The 22,484-nt window shown below is 42.6% G+C and overlaps 1 protein-coding gene across 1 annotated transcript in view; it reads left to right on the forward strand.

The window, feature by feature from the left end:
• The window catches only part of LOC131466996 (xylosyltransferase 1-like), an 87,136-nt gene extending 64,931 nt beyond the window's left edge, over positions 1 to 22,205 (forward strand). The window contains exons 8-11 of the mRNA XM_058640655.1: positions 1,763 to 2,028; positions 6,907 to 7,105; positions 12,956 to 13,289; positions 18,897 to 22,205. Coding sequence (XP_058496638.1) covers positions 1,763 to 2,028; positions 6,907 to 7,105; positions 12,956 to 13,289; positions 18,897 to 19,219 — 1,122 coding nt within the window. The 3' untranslated portion in view covers positions 19,220 to 22,205. The remainder of the gene's footprint in view (positions 1 to 1,762; positions 2,029 to 6,906; positions 7,106 to 12,955; positions 13,290 to 18,896) is intronic.
• Positions 22,206 to 22,484: the final 279 nt, after the last annotated feature.

Consider the following 22,484-nt stretch of genomic DNA (forward strand, 5'->3'; position numbering starts at 1 on the left):
GTATCTCACAGTCGCCACAGCAGCCTGAGAAACTAGTGAAGTCTGTGCCGCAGCTTCATTAGGTCTCTGGGGTTTTTTTTGTTTTTTTTAGCAAATAGCACCATGGTGTTTGAAGCAGGGTGACTATCAGTGAAAAGGGTTTTGTGACTGGGACTGAGGAGATGTTCTTTGTGCGTATGCCAAGCTGAAGAGGCGGCAAATTCCGTGATGCGCCATCATCAACCATGTATGCAACAGTGTGGGAGATGAGAGGGTGAGAAAGAGATGGGTGGAGAGGGGGAGGCAAGACAGGGTGAGGAAACAGATGATGCATCGATGGACAAACACAGAAAAAGGACAGGTCAGAGAAAATCATACATTCAAGTGTAAGGACTGAAACGATCAGGTATTGGCAGCGGTTGATCTGCCATGTGGTGTTTTTTTCTTCTACACAATATAACACATGGGTGAATTGTCACGAATGAGCCAGAAAAACACATTTAATCAAAAAAGAAGAAAAGCACCATCATGGAACTTGATGACACCGTTACACCAATTACCATTTTTTTACCACTTTAACTCGGTTCATCTTTTAATCCATCATTTAACTGATCCGATTGGTGAAATAAATAAAATATTGAGCACTGTGTCCCAAGTTCTCGGCCAGTAAATGAAAGGATGTCAAAGCGTTGGAGCACTGGGAATGAAGCAGGAAGGCAGACGAAGAAGAAATTAGCATTTTTACTTGATAAGTCTTGGGTTCCCACTGATGCTGATTGGAGCTGAAGCCGATAAAAAAAACACACACACACTGCAGAGATATTTTACCCGGGAGTGAATGCAATTTATGCACATTTCCACTGATCAGAACATCAATTTAAACCCAGGTCTTAACTGTTTTTAGACCTCTTGACACTGGGTGTAATTCTTGTGACGGATGCCTAAAGTGACCTGCAGTCCCAGTAAAATTCAAGTGTTCTGTCATTAACTTTTTAAGACGTCTCCCACTTCACCAGTTGTTTTCACCAGCTCTCATATTTTCTCCCTTTGACACTCTGCTCTGTAATAGTAATAACAAAGAATTGAGTTCTGAAAATGAACAGTAACTTTTCTTCTCCTTCTCACGAGTCGTTCCCTTGATAATCCGTTCAAACAATGCAGGCTGTGTATGGTCATGACCGAAATTATACTAAGTAGTGGGTCGTAAACTTTCAGACTGTACTTGTGAGTTTTAATATGTTAACCATACTGGATCCTTCCCACCCCCAATTACACATATTCTTTAATTAGAATAATTTCTAGAGCCCTGAAGGCGCACATTTATCTAGTTAATTAAAAAAGAAAAGAAAAGAAAAGCCAAGCGGTGCAGATGTGAGAGAAATGTGTGAAAACCAAAGCCACTGAAATAAAGACGTGAGGAAAAGCTCCGAGCACCCGAACACACCTGAGACATCAACGGAGGTGTTGCTGGTCATGCATTGTGGGTAACGTAATAGTTGATATATTTGATTCTTTCTGATTATTCTCAACACCTAGTTCACACAGTATGCGCCTTATGTTGTGCAAGACTGAGGAGGAAGTCAATCTGATTTAATGTGCATAATAATTCAATCACTGGGAAATATTTACCTCCCTTTTTATCTGCTGCCTGCCATCAACCTCGGCTCTACTCTCAATTTGAACAATTTTCTACTCTCTAGTCAGCTCACTCGTCACATCCCATTTGAATCGTTTGATGTTTAATGTCACCCCTCCCTCCCTCCGTTCCACTCTCCCTCCGCAGCAAACGGTGCGACCCACCTTCTTTGCAAGGAAGTTTGAAGCCAGTGTCAACCAGGAGATAGTGAACCAGCTGGACACCTACTTGTTTGGACCCCTTCCCCAGGGAACGCCGGCGCTGAACTCATACTGGGAGAACATGTATGACGAGTCTGACGGCGCGGCCAGCCTATCGGACACGCGGCTCACGTACTACCACTCCTTCTCGCGGCTGGGCCTGGCCAGAGCGGCCGCCTCTCTGCAGGGGAACCCGAAGGATCACAGCTGCAGGTTTGTTTTGTTGCTCACATGCAAATACACCCTGGCTTTTTGATTCTGTTTGACTCTGCGCGTGTCCGTCGTCACGCGGCACACCTGCGTGCACCTCCACCTACAGGTGCACTGCCCTGTTCTCGGTGTAAGAAACCACTCACAGCTGTGTTGGCGCAAGAAACCACAACACTTATAAAAGGCTTTTGTGTCTATGTTGATGTCTACGCCTGTAATCGCATGTCATGGAAACACGATGACAAGGAAAGCAACAGGGAACTCTGGGTAATGCTATTCATTTTGTAACAGGATATCTTACTCTGTCAATTTATCCCTGAGATAATGAGGTTATATAGGTCAGAGTGTTGAAAGCTGTCCCTTCAGGCCACTGTGTTATTAGTGGAAATGTATGAATTCCTGAGTGCTGTTAACATATGTGGTTAAAATGAAAAGGGGGAAAACCACACTGCGCTTTCATATTTTAATCGCCGAATGGAACATTTCAGCTCGATGCACTGCAGCAGGCGTTTCCGCGGCATGTATCTTTCAGTAGCAGCTGCTGCGGGAGCATTTTTTTAGGTTCCTTTCATTTACATGCACGGCGATGAACCTCCGATGCGGAGTGGTTAAAAAAAATCAAACTTGAGACTAAATAAATATGCTTTGTTTTAAACAGGAAGCAGAGGTGAGAACTGCTAATTAAGGTGACGGGAATGTCTGCGCGGCTCGTAAAAAGCACCTCCGCTGAACAAAGAAACACATTACAATAGAAAGAAGGGAAAAAAAAGGGAGTCTTTTCAAGACAACAAAAAGCAATTTGACTTTTCTCCACTTAAGGGAAGCGGTTAAATGATGACAAATGCGGTGGCGTTACGTCGGTGGTCATCAAGCTGCCAGGTCTGCTGTTTGTTCTGCTCATGAAAGTCTCGCAGATCCGCCGACAGAAATGTGTCTCACACTTTTTGTGAAGCAAAAGGCAACACAAAACCTATCATCATGTGTCAGCTGAGACGGTTTGATCCCTGTTAAGTGGGGGTGACAAGTATCCCTCCTCCCCCCCCTACAAAAAAAAGAATTGTGTCCTGTGGGTAAAGCCAAGCAGAGAAAGGAAGCATGTTTTCATTTGTCAGACCTCAAAACATCCATCCATTACAGCTGTTTCTATTCATGCAGTGCATCTGTTAAAGAGAGCGAGCGAGAGCAGACCATGGGAAATGTGCGTACTATACGTGCGTGTGTGTGCGTGTGTGTTTGTGTGTGTTTGTGCCACTGCCAGGAAATGAAACTGTGAGGAGAAACATTTCCAAACAAACAAACCTCGCGAGCAAATCAAGTCTTTAATGTTTACATGAAGCTCTTTTAAATGTCGGCGAGGCGAAAGGTCACGAAGCAGGGAAATTGAAAAATGATGTGCGCCCATGTACAGTATGTATATACATATAAAGGAAGGTTTGTGCGTGCGAGTGTTTGTGCCAGAGAGATCGTGTTGACGTGTCTCTGTATACAAAGCCATTGAGGTACAAGTTCAGGTCAAGAGTGATGTCTTAATGTGGTTTTACTTCACATATGTTTTAATTTATTGTAGATTTAATCGAGCATAAACTAAGATATTACTCAGTTGTACCTAGTTTGAGGTTCTACATATATGTTTCACCTATAATAAACCAATAACGAAACTTTATTCAAAATTATAAACACATTTTCATACTTTTTAAACAAACAAGCTCCTCTTAATTCCCCAATACATAAATATACTTAACTAACTTTTGGATAAGCTATAATCCGTATGTGTGTACTCAACACAACACAAGGAAATGGAGCTTATTGATCGAGAAGCTTATGGCAGCGCTAACAATGAATAAACTCTCTTTTTTATTTCTACAGTTTAGAGAGTTTGTTGTAAATGTCCTTAAAGAGTTTATCTCGACACTGCAAAGCCGTCTTCTGACTGAGTGTACTTTGTGGTGTTACCGTTTTTCATTTATGGCAATGAGGAGATAAGATCCACGTATTGGATCATAAACTTAAGTGCAGTGGTTACAGTTAAGGAGTTATTTACTCTTTACCTTTTTCAGATAAGTGCCTTTGTGAGTCGATTTAAATGGTGGCACAAATGTCGCCAAACTGAGGCAAATTAAATAATGTGGTCAAAATGTCTATTTTGCGTGAGGCGTATAGGATGTTAAAAAGTTGATATAATAATGTTGGTAATGCTGCAGTGACGACCTGAGAAATACACGATCGTAATTGTGTGAAAACATGACTAATAATCTACTTTTATATCAATTACATATTGATATGACGCTGAGCAAAGAGGAGAAATAGAAACTAAAAAAGAGCCCGGTGATTTTCTTCTACTTTAGCCACAGTCTTGTTTATAGGCCCATTAATTAATACACACTGTGTGTGTGTGTGTGTGTGTGTGTGTGATGTGAGTTCACAAGGTTATTTTTGTTGTATTGATTTGGAATTTGTCTGATGAAGCCAAGAAATTAAAACCAGATGATGATAACGAGTCACAGCAAATTAGTCTTCATCTGGCATCCTACCTTCGCTCTGTGTGTGTGTGTGTGTAGTTGTCCTTTTATAGTAACACCTATCTCAGCACTAATGCATCGTAATGCAACATCAATTTATCGCAAGTGCAATAAATCCTACCTTCATGGAAACTGTGTTAAAACGGCATTGACTCCACTGTGGGATCGTTTCAGCAACGTGCTCCTGATGATCCAACAAAACAGTTGTTGTTGTTTTTTCCGTGTGTGCGTTCAGAATTTAGACATGTTACTAACAGATGGATGGGTTTGTCCCAGTGTGAGGCAGCAGCAAAGGAGAGGAGGAAAAGGCCACAGAGAGAGAGCGAGAGAGAGAGAGAGGGGGGGGGGGGGGGATATTTGGCTTTTTAAGACGCCTCTCTGACTAAGACTGTGGCGTAAAGGTCTGAATGGAGCTTCTGTGCAATGCTACGCCTTGGCCCCTTTTCCCAGCCTCGCACACTGGCATCCACACCACATCTCTTTTGGGAAACACAAGGCAGGAGGGAATGACAGCCAAGGGATGAGGAGGAGAGGGTAGGAGAGGAAAGGAAAGGAGAGGAGAGGAGAGGAGAGGAGAGGTGCAATGTGGAAAATGCAAATGGGAGAACAGAGACGAGAAAGAGAGAAAGACACAGAAACCAGCATCACGGGAGGAGGGAGTGTGCACCGCTATCCTTTTGGGAGTAAATATTTGCTGTTCTGCTTGTCAGGGTAGCATTTACTGGGACGGGTTGACTCCTGGTCCTTTAGTAGAATACTGATGAGGACATAGGCACTGAGGAGCAGGGAGTGTGTGAGCAGGGTTTGCATGTGTTTGTGTGTTTGAGAGGAGGAAGCTGAAGGAAGTACAAGAGACGAAGGATGAGAAATCATGGGTGTGTGTGTGTGTGGGGGGGGGTGAGTGTGCAGGGAGCAGCTGTGGTGTGTTTCCCAGCAGTGCCCACACTGGACTCCTTTTCGGCTTTTCCAGATCTCACTGTTGCTGGCTGCCTCGAGGGCCAGCCCCCTGCCACTTATGAAGCAACACACACACGCACACACAAACAACAGCAAACAACAGACTAATCATAGGGGCAAGACCTTCATTTGGCTTCAGCTGACTGGATGACCCAGTTCAACTTTGTTCAGCAGACTTGCGATATGTGGAGTCGTGTGTGTGCGCGCGTGTGCGTGTCAGTCCTGACTGTTGTGTGTAATTGTCTGGAGCTGGCAGATTGCTGTGGTCTCCACTGTCTTGTGTCTTTTTAAAACCGTCCGTTCCACTTCAGAACGTCAGCAAATGCTGCAGCACCCAAACGCACTGGAAAGCGATAATTAGCGCGGAAGAAGTTTGTTATTTACTTTTCAAAGATACTTGTGCTTTAATTAAGTGTTCACCAGCCCATTACACATGTTTGATCTACTGCTATAGTCATGTGTGGGCATAGAAATAATTAAAAGCCCCAAGTGTCCAAGTGTGGTCACACAACAAGCCACACTGATAGGTCCAGTGTGCAACATTTAAGAGGGTTTACTGGCAGAAATTGAATATACTACACGGAGGTATGTGTAAGTGTGTAATTGCTTTGAAATAAAAATAGTTTGGGCCTTGCTTGCATTGCCATTCTCTCACAGCATTTTACCATTTTTGGTTACCATGCGAAAGAAGAAAAACTCTGCCCACGTAAACCTGATGCTTAGACCGACAAAGAAGAGGGAGGAAACAGCAGAGAGAGTGGGAGAGAGGAAAGAGGTGTGAAGGAGTCAGTGCATGACGTTAGAGAAATCTAACTGTTGTCTTAGTCTGACTAAAAACGGACATAAAAATACATGTAAACATGTTAGTCTGACTGAAATATGATGAACGCCAGCACGAGGAAAACATGGCAAAATCCAGATTATATGCTCTGTCTGCTCAAAGAATTTAATTTGTTTATGTATGGATGGCAAGAAGACTACGTGAGATACATGCTCGATATTGTCCCAATTAGCCACCGGCTAAGATTGTGTTGGTTTGTTATGTAATGGGTCAACATGAAAACGCCCAATTCTGACAAGCTGTAAGGGGGAGATCACCAGACACATTCAATCAATCGATTCCCCAACGGATAAATGGCTCGTGCATGGAAACGTGCTGAATGATAACATCCGTTTCACCAACTGTGGGTCTGTTTGTCCGACGTGCCACACCCAGAACACATTGACTTCCATCTCACCTTTACTGTGAGAGTACACTAGCATTCAGCTACATTAGCATTTCCAGTGCTAGATATTCTTCTCCTTTTACTCAATTGGCCCTGAAAGCACCACATTGTACACCAGCAGGTACGTCCGCCGCTGTCAGGTGTGCTAACGAATTCTCACTCTCTGGATGCTCTCCCAGGTATTTCCCCATGGGCCACCCGGTGTCAGTGCATCTCTACTTCCTATCAGACCAGTTCCAGGGCTACCTGATCCAACACCATGCCACCAACCTGGCCACGAGCAAGCTGGAGACCATGGAGACCTGGGTGGCACCCAAGAAGAACTTCAGGATCACCACTCCTCCAACCAGCGCATTCAGCAGGTTGCAGTTTGCTGAGGTGAGTCAGCATATTGGCTTGTGTGGCGTAGCATTTATTTAATTTACATTTAAGTCACACATTTGGCAAGAGTCACAGAACAATCAGTCAGCGGTTGCCAGCATCAGGAAATGAGTTCCATTAAAACCCAAAGCACCACACAGGAAAAACACAGCTATTCAGCACATAATTAGAGGTGAGATATACAGCTCATTGCCATGGTGACCTTATATTCATTGCCATGGCGACCTTGCCAAGACTCATAGTGCTGCGTCTCCACACATTTAAAATGGTGCCTGTAATGGCCTTGTAAAATGTAAATTGATTGAATTCATCTAAGTTTATAGGGATGAGCGCGTCCTGTGCTGCTTATTTGTTGTTTCTTAATAGAACGTCTTCTCACCTTCACACTGGAATGCTTCCCTTGATTGTCTTGTTATGTTAATCTGTGTTTCTGTTTACCACAAGGCCTGTTTAGGATACAGCCACTGGGTTGTGATGTGACAGCCACCAAGTGTCTTCTTAAAAGGGACAAAATTAACTGAGGGAATGTAAATTGTGCTTTTACTCGGGTTTATCATGAGCTGTTTTGTGGGAGGCAGACATGTCAGCAGATTTGTGAATGAATTTGTTCATGCCTTTGGAGCACCGTCTCACACACATGCTCACACACACAAAATCCCTGTTTGACCTTCTTCTACAGAGTCATATACCCCACTCCCACTGGTCAAAAAACCTGTCTAATCCTGCCAAGTTTCCCATGGGTCCTTGGAATGCTCTCATGGGTCATTGAAAATGCTAGAACTTTGTGCAAGAAAGAAGTTAAGTTAGTTTAGGTAATTATCTCCCACCTTTCTTACAACGCCATGTACGTAGACTAGGCCTACGCAGAACAAATGTCAAGTTGTAATTACAAAGACTGACTTGAACCAAGAGCCCAAGGACAATCACTTGTCCTGATGCGGAGCGTGCTGCAAATCAATAAAAGTAGACCCCATGGGCAAAGCAGCGCTTACAAGTTGCCCTCCCATCTGAAGCTGTGTCAGCACATTTGGTCCTTGAATTTGATGAAATTCGTCCTGGAAAGTGCTTAAAAAGTCCTTGAATTGAATGTCAACCAAGGTGTAGGAACCCTGTCCTGTGCATGGACGTAGTTTTGATCAGTGGGAACGCAACTGATCTTATTCTGCTTCAGTTTCGGTAACGCTAAGATGCTCCAGCTGTTAGCATAGCTGTTAGCAACTTGTGACAGCACTCAATATTCTTTATTTGCACTAAAGTAATTCTCTCGCCTTGGAGTTTGAGTGAGGGAGTAAAGTAAAAGAGTAGATCATACAAAAGAGTAATGACTTTAATATTGTCACTGAGCTCGGTTTACCCAGGTTGACAAAAACCCACAAAATGGAGTGTGAAAGAGGCTTTAGCGTGAACTCAAAAGGCCTCCATATGCTCATTCTCCATAGGACTGCGTCTCACTAAGCCCTGTTTGTGCTTCTATGTTATGAAACCGTGAGTGACAGAGAAGCAATATGAGCTGTGGCTTTTATCTGGATGCCTAGCTCAAAGGAAGCCATTGCTGTCTGGCACTGTGGAATGGCTGTCAGTCATTCCAGTCAGTCAGTCCGTCTGTCAGTCAAAAACCAAGAGCAGAAACAGCTTAAACAAGACAGCTGCTGCGGCAGCTCTGTACTTTTTGTCAACTTTGCAGATATGACCCGTTACATTAAGGCTTTATGCTGGATTTTGGTAGATAAACCATATGGCTGGGTTAACAGCGTGTTTCCTGTCCTCGTTCAGATATATAGGAAGACAGATGGGTCTTTCTTCTGCACTCGACTGCTGCCTCTCAGCTGCCTTTATGGGCCTTTTTACAGCATGATTTAGTGAAGGACCACTTACAGCCGGCACAGTTAAAATTAGTATTTCACCTCAAGTCAGATTTGACATTGAGAAGTATATTATGCTGCGTTGGGTAAATCTTATACAGTAGAATGACTGGCTTTGACTGATGGTTTAGTCCTCGCTCCACCACGGTGTGTAACATATAATGTGTACCCCGATCACTCTGTGGAGGAGGATATACAGTAGAGTACAGTGGGCGACGACACCTGCAACATATGATGCTGTAATCTAAGAAATTGCTCAGTTGAAACCCAATAATTGAATGTTTACGTTATGATATTTAATGTACCATTTAATCAACATGCTTAAAACATGAATCTGACCCCTATATATTGTCTTATAAACCTGAAAGAGAACAGGAAAGAATGTGATTTCACAGTTTTAAGTGACGTTTTTTCACCAGTGTATGTTAAGCTAAGCAACCTGGAGCTGGTTTTAGATATGAAGTTGATAATAATATTCTCATATTTCGCCCTTGACAATAAACCAAATAAATGTTTTTCCTGAAAATAGATCAAAAACGATCTATTTTGGTATGTTTTGACGCACAAACATGAAGGAATCTACTTTTGTGCACTCTGTTCTCCATCCTCCCTTCCTTGGTCCATCTCTCCACAGTGCATTAACAAGCAGCCATGCATCTTACCCATAGACCCTGAGTCGTGATATGTTGCCCCGGGGAGCCTCTAAAGTTCTCTAATGCTGCTGGCGAACACCTGTTTTTGATTACCCCTCACAAAAAGTGCCAATAATAAGCTTCCATACAGAGTTTGAAGGAACATTCATGCCCTCTGGTTTTAAGCACGGACAGATGCAGACGGGGACTGTCCACAAAACTGCCTGATCAAACTGACCTCCAGATGTCAGACTATAGGCGCCGGCGAGCCAGCGATAGAAACAGTTTATGAGGTTGCAGGGTCAGGTGGAAGAAATGGAAAAAACGTGAAATACAAGTTGGGAGCATTTAATGTTTTCTATAACGTGAGATGGGAAAATAGGCAGTTAATGAAATGTGTATTAATATAGGAAAAAGATGGTCTAACTTAAACCTAAATTAACTGTTTTCTTCAACAGTCTTTCAGCAGCAAAGATTTTTTCAGACATTTCATCGCAATAATTATCTATTACAACTGATGTGTTTTCTTTTCCCTTGTTTCTTTTTGGGGTTTTCCACAGAAAATGTTAATGAGTTTTAACAAACAACGGTTGTTAGTCGCTGATGTTGATGAGAGGAAACTCTGATTAATCAAAGTGAGTGAGTGGAAAGTATGAGGAAACCCCTGTTAGTGCCAGAGTAACACAGAAAAGAGGGGGGAAAGTGGGAGTGTAGAGGTCACAGTGAGTTTGGATCAGCATTCGTTTCACAGGAGCATGTTACTCTAAGTATACTGTAGTTGCTGTAAGTGAAAGAAGGTCATAAGCCTCTGACTTGGTGAGCACCGAAAAGGTTATTGGTTATTGGTCTTAAGCTAAAGCTCATTGGGTAAAGGCAGCAAACGACAGGTTAAGAGTGGAGGTCATCGTAAGATATACGCCGCGGCTGAAACGGGCCACAAGTTAATCCCTGTTTGACCCACTTTCATAGTGGAAGGCAGACTTTCTTCCTTTGTTACCTCGAAAGTAATCTCCCAGAGAGTGATACCTCTGGCATGAGCGTTAAACTCTGTCAATGTAGCTAAAACCCAACCTGTCAATAGTTATGTATGGTGGCATGTGTTTTACACCTTTTTCTGTAGCGATGAGGATTAGGATTGAGTTTTGCTTGTGTGGCAAAACAGCCATTGAACACCTCGTGTGTGAGCCTGATTAACTCGTGTGTGCGCGTCAGTGTAGAGAGAGAGAGAGAGAGAGACGAGCTTGGACGCCGCCCTCCTGTCGGCTGCACTGGTCGTGCATAATTCGTGCTGCTCATAGGTGGTGCATGTTGCCAATTATTGTACAGACATGAACTAGCAGCAGGTCTCTGGGGAATGCTGTGTGAATGCTGTGAGAATCTCCCTCTCACAACTCTGGCGTTAGTTGAGCGTCTGCAGTGGATTACAGTGAGATTCATCTGTCAATACTCCCTTCATTTCTTTCAGCTTAGAACAAGAGTGCTGCCAATCAATTGAGGATGTAATGTGTGCCAGTGTGTTAGCCTTGAATAAAGCAATGAGCTCCAGAGGTGCCAGACAAGGGAGTTGATTAGTGATTTAAAGAGAAAAGGACCAATGCCAAGGGGCAGAAATGGCAGAGGTCAGTTCAGTAATTGAGTGGAAAGTGAGGTGCGTTTTATGGATGGTTAAGACGCGCACGCGTCTCTCTGTGCGTCTTATTTATTTTCAAGTTGTGTCTATTTATACTTTGCATCGCGATCTCAATTCTCAGAGGATGTGATACAGAGTCAGTTCCAGTCAGCCATTGATCGTGCGGCGGGGCGTGTTAATCAACCGCCATTGTGAGGATGAGCGCTTCCTAAAGCCGCCGTTCCTCTCACATTTCTGCCAATACACCAGACATCGTTCACTGTCAGCGTGTTCCTGTTTGTGTGTGTTTGTGTGTGTGTGTGTGTGTGTGTGTGCACTTTTGCTCCCCTTCCATCACCGTCTCCGCCATCAATCTGGATCACTGCGTGTGTCTCATTTTCCATACCACATAGGTTTCCATTCTCCGCACTTCAACACACACACACACAGATCACACCTATTGAATTACAGTCTTCACTGTAATGATGACATAAAATGACATTTATGTACCTTTTTCTCTTCTCTGCTTTATTTAAATTCAGCTCACGCGTCTTTGCCACAGGTTAGAATCAGTTTTCCATCGTCAAACCATAGGCTTAGATTAGAATTACACAGCTGGCGATTCGCAGTTGAGTCAAACTAACAATCCGTCAAACTTGTGCACTTACTTTAAACGTTTATGTAAGCGTGCAATATGTATTATCTTAGATTGGCTCATTATTCCTCTGATAGTCCTCCTATGTGTTACAGGCTGGCGGCGGGTTCCCTATTCCTCAGCCAGAGGCACCATGCTGTATGTCTCATAAATCACCAGTTGTGTGTGTGTGTGTGTATGTTGCAGAGACACAGCAAATGCAGATGTAACTCATGTGTCGATCAGGGTTAATATTGAGGCTGTGGCTGCAAATAAAATAACATGTAAATGTTGATTTGTGTAAAAAGAAATAACTGCTGAAAATAAGAGGGGGTGTCTAATCTGTCCTGAGGATGGATTGCATTCAGCTCAAGAATGCGGTCACATCCTGAAACCACCACCGAATGTGGTTTCTGTGCTCATATCTGAAGACACGATCTGCACTTGGCGTGATCTGCCTGTAATCCGAGCGTCGCTCAGGACGGATGTTAGTCTTTTTGTTGACTCTGATTTCTTTAAAAAAAAAAAAAGGTTTGTGGTCATTTATAATCGCCGCCTCTGTCTGAGGTCAGGTTGTAATTGTCATCATTGTACTTTCTGTTATGGACTATTGCTATTCACACTGGACACTGGTGGTCATTGCCTCTCATCTCTCCTTCTATTGAGCTGAAGCACAAAGGGATGCTGGGATACTGTTGGGTTCAAGTCATTAGTCTTCCTAAGCCAGTTTTTTTGTCAAAAAAAATACCAGTTAACATTGGACAAATTGACTCAAATGTGCAGAATGAAACAATCGGGCTTGTCAGCATGTGCACATTAAAGGCTTATGTAACGCCTGTATTGAGGACTGGGCTGGCGTGTGGTGCTGTTTGATAAAAAATGCATGCGGAAGATAATTTCCCATGATAATTCCTTGTAGATGTTGGTAATCTCAATAGTATGGTGAAACACAGTGTTATTTATTTATGATCTCTGTGCACTATCTACAGTCGGCAGTAGGAGCGAATTTACAGATACTGATCTGGTGCTTCTGCTTCCCCTCATGTTTATGTTCTTACCCACATTCTGTCACTCACTCTCTGTCCCTGTGCTCTCTCTCTCCGCTGTCAGATCGGTACAGAGTGGGACGCCAAGGAACGCATGTTCAGGAACTTCGGTGGCTTAATGGGGCCCATGGATGAGACGGTGGGCATGCAGAAGTGGAGTAAGGGGCCCAACGTCACCGTCACAGTCGTGTGGATCGACCCCACCAACGTCATCGCAGCCACCTATGACATCCTGATCGACGCCAGCGCCGAGTACACTCACTATCGCCCGCCGCTGAACCAGCCGCTGCGACCCGGAGTGTGGAGCGTCCGCATCCTGCACCACTGGAGTCCTGTGGCGGAGATGAAATTCCTTATTGCGCCGCTGACCCACCACAAACGCCAGCCCATACGTCAAGGTGAGAAATCTTCAGCATCTTAAATGATAACTGACTGTGGTATATGTACATGTGTAGAACATGGCTGTGCTGTGCCTTTACAGAAGATTCCCAATGTGTCACATGTTTCACTACACTGATCGACACTGTGCAGTTCAACAAAAAAAAAAAGAACATAGAACTACATTTATTTCAAAACTGCACTTAGGTATATTTCAGAGTAAAATTTGTATAAATAAATAAAACAAATTAAAATAAAAAGGTTGACCTGACCTGTATGATCAGCAAGGAGGCAAAGGAATAAAACTAAATTGGACACAGTTTAGATAAATAAAACATTTCTTCATGCACCGAACAATGTTTTTGTTTTTGCAGAGAAAAACATTTATCAATATACTGTATAATTATATGATCTTCTTCCATCTTACATCAAATTGATGTGTATATATGTAGGTAAAAAACAATACAAGTACATTTAGTTGATGCATTTTGGTAATTATTAGGGATGGGAATTGGTACTGGTTCCAAACTGGTCAAAATCACAGAATAAAATATTGGAAAGATACAATTTTAAAATTCCATACGATCCAAAAATCCTATATATCACACTCTTCACTATGCACAGAAATGTAAATCAGCAAAACCATTTTAGCTGAGTCATGTATGGGCTGTTTGTTTCTTCTTTTTGGGAGAACAGTATTTGTTACTCAGTTGGAGAATTATGTCTTTGAAAAGACTCAGCACAAATGTGTTGTTAACAGCGTCCTACGTTCATAAATAGTCTAAAAGTCTAAAATGACTGTATCGGACTAATATTTGTATCGGTAGATACTCGATTTTGTGATATCGGTATCGAACACAAAAAAAGTGGTATCGTCCCATCCCTAGTAATTATACTTATTTACTGTTGCTTAAATAAAATTAACTTGTAATTTATAGCTAATGTTTTGACCCAGTAATTAATCACATTGAATTTACACCTTTCTGACACAGTCACAACACAGCATTTAAAAACCATCAGCTTTGTGCTGTTTGTTTTCAGGACGTTATAACTGCTAAATGCAGAGCTTGCATACACACATACACAGTGGTGTTGCGTTGTGTGAGACAAAGGTTATATTCAGCTTACAATCTCAGTACTGACACCAACAGTATTGCGTTCACTGTGATGTGACACTGTAGGTCAGTCATCAATCAGTCATCATCTACCGCTTTGTCCTCCACCAGAGGGTCGCGGGGGGTGCTGTGCCAATCTCAGCTACATCGGGCCATAGGCGGGGTACACCCTGGACAGTTCGCCAGTCCCTCACAGGGCCACACACAGATAGACAGAGACAAACAACCTTTCACTCTCACACTCACTCCTATGGTCAATTTAGAGTGTCCAATTTACCTAATCCCCACATTGCATGTTTTTGGACTGTGGGAGGAAGCCGGAGAACCCGGAGAGAACCCGAGCACACACGGGGTGAACATGCAAACTCCATGCAAAAAGGCCCCACTATACCACCGTGTGGCCACTGTAGGTCAGGCCCAGTCAAGCTCTCTGTAAATGAAGCCGACTTGATGATAAAACTCACCTATGAGCTATTTTAAGAAGAGCAACTGAGTCTCAACGGCTCTCATCTGATTTGGCTACGTCACGAGTAACTAAGCGACACAAAGGTGACTCAGAAAATAGTCAGTCCCAGAGCGAATGGACAGAGAAATATTTATTTCCTTCACCAGCATGTACAAGCACCAAACTGGTGTAACTGTGTAATCATGACTGCATTGTTGTGCTAAAAAAATGAACACAAACTTAAAGTCAAATTATGGCTCGAGGGCGGGGAGGAGTGGGAGATCACTGTCAATCACTGTGTAAACTATGTAGAGAAAACAAAATCCTTCATGTCTGTTGGTGTGGGATTTCACTTTTGCACCATGTCCAACCGTTCAGTAAAATAAGGATTTGTTCTGTATTTGAAAGCTAAAAGACGCGTTCCGTATTGAACAGATAAGGAATGCACGTCCTTCTGTTCCTTATTCTTAACTAATCAAGTCAGCGCAAAAACATGACAGAAAAAAATTACAGATTAATCCGCTAATGAAGATTGCACGATTTGTATGAGGGGGAAAATAAAAACCGTCCCTCCTGCTGTCAGGCCCGCTCCATCTGTCTGTCATTCATCACTATCCAACAGAAAATGGGCACTTTTTAGTTGTGTGTCATAGCAACGGAGATGCAGAGAGATGTAAAGGTAAAATGGTGACAGAAGGATATACTGCTCAGGCGACAAAAAAAGATTGCAAAACATATAACAAAATGATTATATTGATTTTTTACATTGAAATACTATTGTATTAACAGTAAGACTTGCAATAGTGTGTTGTGTGTGGGGGAAATGTAATGTAGCTGACAATGTATCCCCATTTATTCCTTATTTTCTTATTTTCTTATCAGGAAGTTGGCAACCTTAGGTCAGTTCCTACAACATTGTAGTTCAACAAAACATGAAATAACTGTTTTCTGTACTTTATGTTAAATGTTTATCTTTCATGGGAACTTGAAGCCCTGAATCAGGCTTGCATTTCGACTGAAAACAGTACCTTTACTTGGTAGATGGGGTGTGGGCTGTGCCCGATGGCCGCGAGCTGGTCTAATTCCACCCTGACCTTACTGGACAATTTCACTTTTGTAGCCCCAAGGCAAGGGTGCCAAAAATGGTTATTAATGGTTATTATTATTCCTGATGGAAATGCAAAGAAATACACACCACACCGGACGTCTACAATGTTCTGGTACCTTACTCCGCAAGGTCTGAACTCAAGAAAAGTCCTCACAAAGATACAACCTCACACACGCACACACACACGCTCCAGAGCCTTGTGTTTGCATCGATGCCCTTTCTAATCAAGCCTCTGGGCCTCCGCAGACCCTGGTTGTTTGTCATAAAGTCAGCCCTAATAACCCAGCGAGCTGCTCATACATACTAAACAGAATGTTAAACAACAGAACACTTAGCCCTCCAAAAACAGTGACACAATTAAGTCAATCAGTCAGCATGGATAAGGGGCAGGGCTTGATTGTACTCGTCCATAAGCAGCCAGTTTGCTCGGAAAGTCACATGAGAGTTGAGGACGTTTAGCTCCCGCATAATCACGTCTTTCTCCATTTAATAATCTCCCTGAGCCGCTTTAATGATGAGGAGAAACAACAAATAAAGTTAGAGCCGTTGTCTTTAGCCTGAGTCTCAGTGGAGCTGTGTGATATAAGCAATGAGCATTAAATATGAATCACTAGTTTATGGGTGTTTAGGTTCATCTGCATTACAAAACTCGGCTCTGGCTTCTCATTTAATTCTGCCCGAAGGCGTCGGGGGCTGATGTATCTCCTCGTCACCTGTCTAATCAACTGTCTTCCCAGCTGCGCTGTAGCTCACTTGTAGGATCAGAAGTGTCAGTTGCCTGTTTTATAGGCGCGTCGCTAAAACTAACGCAGTGGCGTGCAGCGGAGATAAATCCTACGTTTATGACGGTTGTAATGTTCCGTTTCTGTTGAAAGGGAAGAGTGAAGTAAAGCAACGTCAGAGGCAACACTATTATGATAGAAGTATTCCAGTTTTGTAATTGAGCTAAAGTAAACTCTTAGTTAGAACTACACAATTATAACATCAGAGAAGTCGTCAGAACTCCTCAGAACCCAAACCTGAATTTGAACTCAAGATTTGCAATTTGAACCCTCGCCATGTTGACGTTTTGCAAATGTCACCTACAGCCAGGCTCCTTTTGGACGACACCGGCTGTCAATCACACTATTGTCCACTCATAATGATGTGACGCACTTCACAGCGTCTAGTTTCCTCTAAATGGGGACATCGTGAACAAAATTGACATCATGTTCTATTGAAGAGGAATGAAATGAAACTAGATGAGACCATTATGAGGTAGGCTCATTTTACCATAGACTTCAATTCAAATGGAGTCATTTTTGTAAGCAGTGGAGTCGCCCCCTGGTGGCTGTTCAATGTGTTCTTACTTCCAGGTTGTCCCCAGCTGGCAAACAGAGAATGTCCCTTTTAATATATGGTTTAGGGTTTCATCCCAATAGTAGAACAGGGTACATTTTCATGGTGTGTGTGTGTAACACAAACCTTGTCAGGACCAGTTGTCCTCACGGAGACCAAACCCTGGTCCTAATGAGGCAGAACTGGTTAAGTATAGGTCTAAGGTTTGAATTGTGGTTCGGGTTGAGGTTAAGGTTAGGCGTTAACTGGTTATTAACCAGTGCATTTACATGCATGTTAATAGTCCGATTTTAGTCAGACTAAGACAATAGTTTGGTTTTCTTCATGTCATGTGAACACGTTAGTCCGAATAAAATCAAGCCAATCTTGATTGGACTAATATACCTGGATAATGCGATTCATAGTCCGATTACTCCTGCATGTATACACTTTGTCGGACTGGAGTCAGACTTGGAGTCTTTCTTCCTTTCTTCAACCCAGCAACCACAAGAGCCATGCGCTATCACGATTAACATTTACAGCAGGTCCGAAACATACAGAACCACAGCGCGGTACATCTCACCGTCCGTCTCGTTGTTTGCCGTTTGTTTTTCTGTGACGTAAACAGATACGGCGCCACTGCGGAGGCGGAGTCAGACGTACACGGCCAATAAATTTATGTTTTTCCACCGCATGTATACACAAGTTGTCCAAATGTCTGTCTTAGTCAGACTATGGCCTTACCTCCATTAAACTGTGCATGTAAACATACTGAATGCAGGGTGAGGGTCTTTAGAGGAATAGCTGAGCAGACCTGTTTTTGTGTGTGTGTGTGTGTGTGTGTGTGTGTGTGTGTGTGCTGCTTAATCCACCCTCCTGTAATTTACTGGCATGTCTGGCAACCGGTTCACCTCCTACATGCAGTGCAAGTAAAACTTAATGGCGTGGCTTTCCGCCAGCATTGGCAGCAGCAGACACACACACATATGCACACACACACACAACTCTACACAACATGCAAAAGACTTTCATAACACACACACACGTCTCCCTCAAAGCATGAGTTAAGCATCGCCTTGCCACACGTCTGGCTGCATCTTTCTGTCACCGGCGCATGAAAAGCGCTGATGTCTGCAAACACGTGGGTGCGAGGGAGTTTGTGTTCCACTGCCACACTTAGAAGGGACGGCTCGAGCCCCAGTTAGAGAAGCTGTGAGGAATTTATAGCTTCCCTGGCTCTCAGGGTGGAGAAGGTGTTTCAAGGAGACGTTTTGTCTACAGATTCCTGTCTTCCTGCAGAGTTTGACCGTCATGGCAAGAATGAGTGTGCGTCTGGGTATTTTTCTGACTGTGTCCAGAAAGTCAGCATTGCAGTGACTTGACAAACCACATCAAGGACTGGGATTTAGGGAGTGCAGCCAAAAAGAAAGAAATCAATCCAAGCACATTAGCAACCAGTTAAAGCTTTTCAGATAATAATCAAGCATATCATGTTTATTGCTTTGTTATCTCATCTGTCCTTTTTTTCCCATTCTGCAATTCTCCTTTGACTGTTTGACCACTGATAATTAACACATCATGTGTCTCTTCCCCTTTGCTCTGCCCTCTGCTCCTTCTTCTTCTTCTGCCCACGTTTCTCCAGAGGACACTGTGAAGCTGCACAACGGGCCGGCAAAGAACAGCTACATGGAGCAAAGTTTCCACGGCCTCAACCCAGTGCTCAACATCCCTGTCAGCCTGGGCTACGTAGAGCAGGCCAAGAGGAACGCAGCCCTGACTGGCCTGGAGCTGGAGCGCTGGGTAGACAGCCTGGTGGGCGAGCTGTGGGAAGCGGCCGACGTCTGCTCCGTTGGCCCTACAGCCTGTCCTGTGATGCAGGCCTGCGCCAAGAACCCGTGGAGCTCCCAGAGCCCTGACCCCAAATCCCAGCTCAGAGCACCGAGAGCAGACGGGCGCATCAGGTAGCAGTGAGGCCTCCAGCTGGACAGGAGGCCACGGCACAGGAGAGTCACTGTTGATTTTTTATTTATTCAAAGCATTTGTTGCAACCTGGGGGGGGAGGAAATTCCTCCTCTCTTTTGGGAGAATAAAACTAAATAAAAAGTGGATTTTCAGGGCGGGGAAGGCTGTTTAAGAATGATTTTCACTTCCTCCCGTGGGATTCCTCCATTTAGGGGATTATGCTGGCTTTGCGATTTCAGTTTCTCACTGTATTTATTTTTCTAATCATGGCTGAGTTTTAACTGTGATCAAATGTTGCAATTTTTTTGAACACCTATTTTGCTGCTGAATGAATTATAAAGTCAGCTTGTAAAGCCCTGTGTGGGGGAGCAGTGGTCCTGGATTGTCAACACTGGTAGCAGAGCGAGATCTGCTGCAATAAGGCCTTAGCTGTAAGACGTGTTTGAGGAGGCCAATGTGCCTCCTTGACTTTTTACGTCGACAAAGAACAAAATGAGCTGATATCTGTGTGTTCACATGAATCCAAACGGTCGGAAGAAAAAAAGATTATTTTGATAACTCTCAAAAACGCTGAAAGCAAATTTACAAGTTACTGAGAAACGACACAAATTGCAGTGTAATTAAAGCCACTTTCTTTAAATCTCTGAGTTTTTCTGATAGGTCACTGACTCAGTTTGTAAATTAGTCGAATAAATCAGTAACAGCACAACTTCATTGAGTTCAGTGCCAGATTGCGATTGCGGAGCTGTTGTGGCTGCGCTCGCCATCTGCTGCCTGTCACATATCGTAAATGTGGAAAAGAAGAAGAAAATGCAAATACAGAGGCCTTTTTCCAGCATCATTACAAATATTTAGATAACAATAGAACATGTAGACACATTCATTGTTCTAGAGTCAGTATTTTAAGACGTAACATAGTGTAGTTTTCGTTTATCAAACCCAGATGTTGTGACAGGCGAAAAAAAGACAAAGATAGAACAGCTTTTTATTTTGTTGGTTCGTTTGTTTGTTTGTTTGTTTGTTTGCTTGTTTTTTACCAAACTGCCTCAAACTTGAAACAACAATCTCAAGCTGACCTTAAAATTCCCCATCCTTGAATTCAATGTCATCTTTTTTTTAATTATTTTTATTTACCTTTTCTTTATGTTGTAAATAATTCTATAAGAAGTCTCAAAAAAAATAGTATGAATGGTTGCTGGGGATGAGTCCATGAGTCGCTATTTATTTCTAAGTTTATATTAATACTGATATTTTTAGTCAGTGACTAAATAACTGCGACGCTGCTTGGGCAGCATGATAAATATTTTTTTGTAAAGAAAGCCGCCTTTATTTACAAAGGCCAACAACCCCAAACTTATACGACACCTTTTTATGGCCCGCACCTGTGTGTTTGTCAGTGTTGTCCTGTCTGAATAGATTTCCTTGTCTTGGTTTCTTACATGGCTGTTTTTGCAAAGTGCATCATAAGAGGAAGCCACTCTGTCCTCAGAGGTCAGAGGTCCGATACACACACAAAAAAATAAAAAACACTCCTCACAAGCAAACACAAGATAATGTTGGAATTGAAGGAGAATCTGTGTGTTTTTTTGTTTATTTTTCCTATCTCTTTTTGGTGTTTTTCAGTTCCCGTTTGAGAATGATAACAAGTGGTAGTGATCTTCATGCTGTGACAATAATGTATAAATAAAAGTGAGTATTATTATATTGTGACTTGACTGCTAAAAACATGGTTTATTAGAGCCGGGTCCGTGGCACCTTTTCAAATCGACGTCATTTTAAACACATTTTCTGCCATCAAGACAATCTGTGGACATTTGAGCCAGTTCATTCCCCCCCCCCCCCCACTGAGTGTGACACGGTGCCACAACACATCCGGAACAATGCGTGCGTACGGTTTGCACATCTGTCTTGAGTTTGAAATAAGGTTTATCCAAAGCCAATTAGGACTTCAATCTGTGATCGTCAACATTGTTTATCCATCACTCCAGCTGAGTGGCTGTTTTTTTTCTGGCTAATTAGGAGACATTACTGTTCATTAATGTCAAGTTCACCTTCCCTCTCTGTCGGATGTGTCTATTATAAACACTATCACTCATACCCTCTGAAAAAAAAATCGACGCTGTTTCCTGGGCTGAGGCTGCAAAGGACAATTTAGTTTAGTTTTTTTTTAATCTTTTAACTTTAAAGTGCCACCGTGCTCTCGATAATTACTTCACACAGCTCAGCATACTATGATATAAGTTCGGTGACAGTTTTGGAAACACAAAAAAATAAAAATTAAATAAATAAATGTAACTCAATGTGAAAGTCATATTTTGTAACTAAATGGTAAACAAATGAAGATGTACAGAGGTATTTTGTATTGAGATATTGTTTAAAAAGGTATTGTACATGTAAATACAGACGTGGTAAAAATGAATTATGAAGAGTTTTTAAAAATGTCAATAATTGGGCACAAATGAATCCATGGTGTGTGTTTTCTAATCAAAGTGCATAACCTGTTTCAGTGTTTTTTGGACGACCGCCGTCGTCCCGTATGCCTCTCAGAGAAAATCACATGCCAGATTGTTGTTGTTCTTGCTGGAATGTATTGTTGAGCAACTGTTGCACAAGTTTCTCTGACTGATGTTAACCCCCCCATTATCTCTCTTTTCTTTTCTGGGGAGGCTCTGTGTGCCTTAGATGACTTTTAGAACCTTCTCTGCCCATTAAAGAAAAAGAAGAAAACACTTATTTTCTAACTTGTTTTGACATTACGTGAAGAATACCGCGAGTCTGTCAAGTGATTCACTGGTACCCGCAACACCAAAAAGATGTCTGCTGTTGTATATATATATCATCAGGCCTTCTGTTGTTATCGGCTTTTATGTTGGGGTTTTTTTGTTGTTGTTTTTTCATCCCTTTGTGGGATTTGTTTTGTTGTACTTGACTGGCTTGTTTTTCTTCTCTCTGACTGCTTTTTTTGGAAATAAAATTACATGGAAAAACTGCTCATGTCGACACGTGTCTTGTGCAGCAGTTATACAGGTTGTCATTATGCTGTTGCTGCTTGTTGAAATGCAAGTGGCAATGCAGATAATTACATTTTCGTGGATAATATGTTTTCAATATGGGATATATTAGTGCCTGCTACTGTGTTAGGGTTAGAGTACTCAAAACATGCGATTTGATCGGGAATCATGTGCTATGATTTTTATTAGCATTTTGAGTAACCATAAAGACAAAAATTGCAAAAAAAAAAATGGAAATATTTTCCACATGCACATAC

The sequence above is a fragment of the Solea solea genome, chromosome 10, assembly GCF_958295425.1.
Source record: "Solea solea chromosome 10, fSolSol10.1, whole genome shotgun sequence".
In the NCBI taxonomy this organism is placed as follows: Eukaryota; Metazoa; Chordata; class Actinopteri; order Pleuronectiformes; family Soleidae; genus Solea; species Solea solea.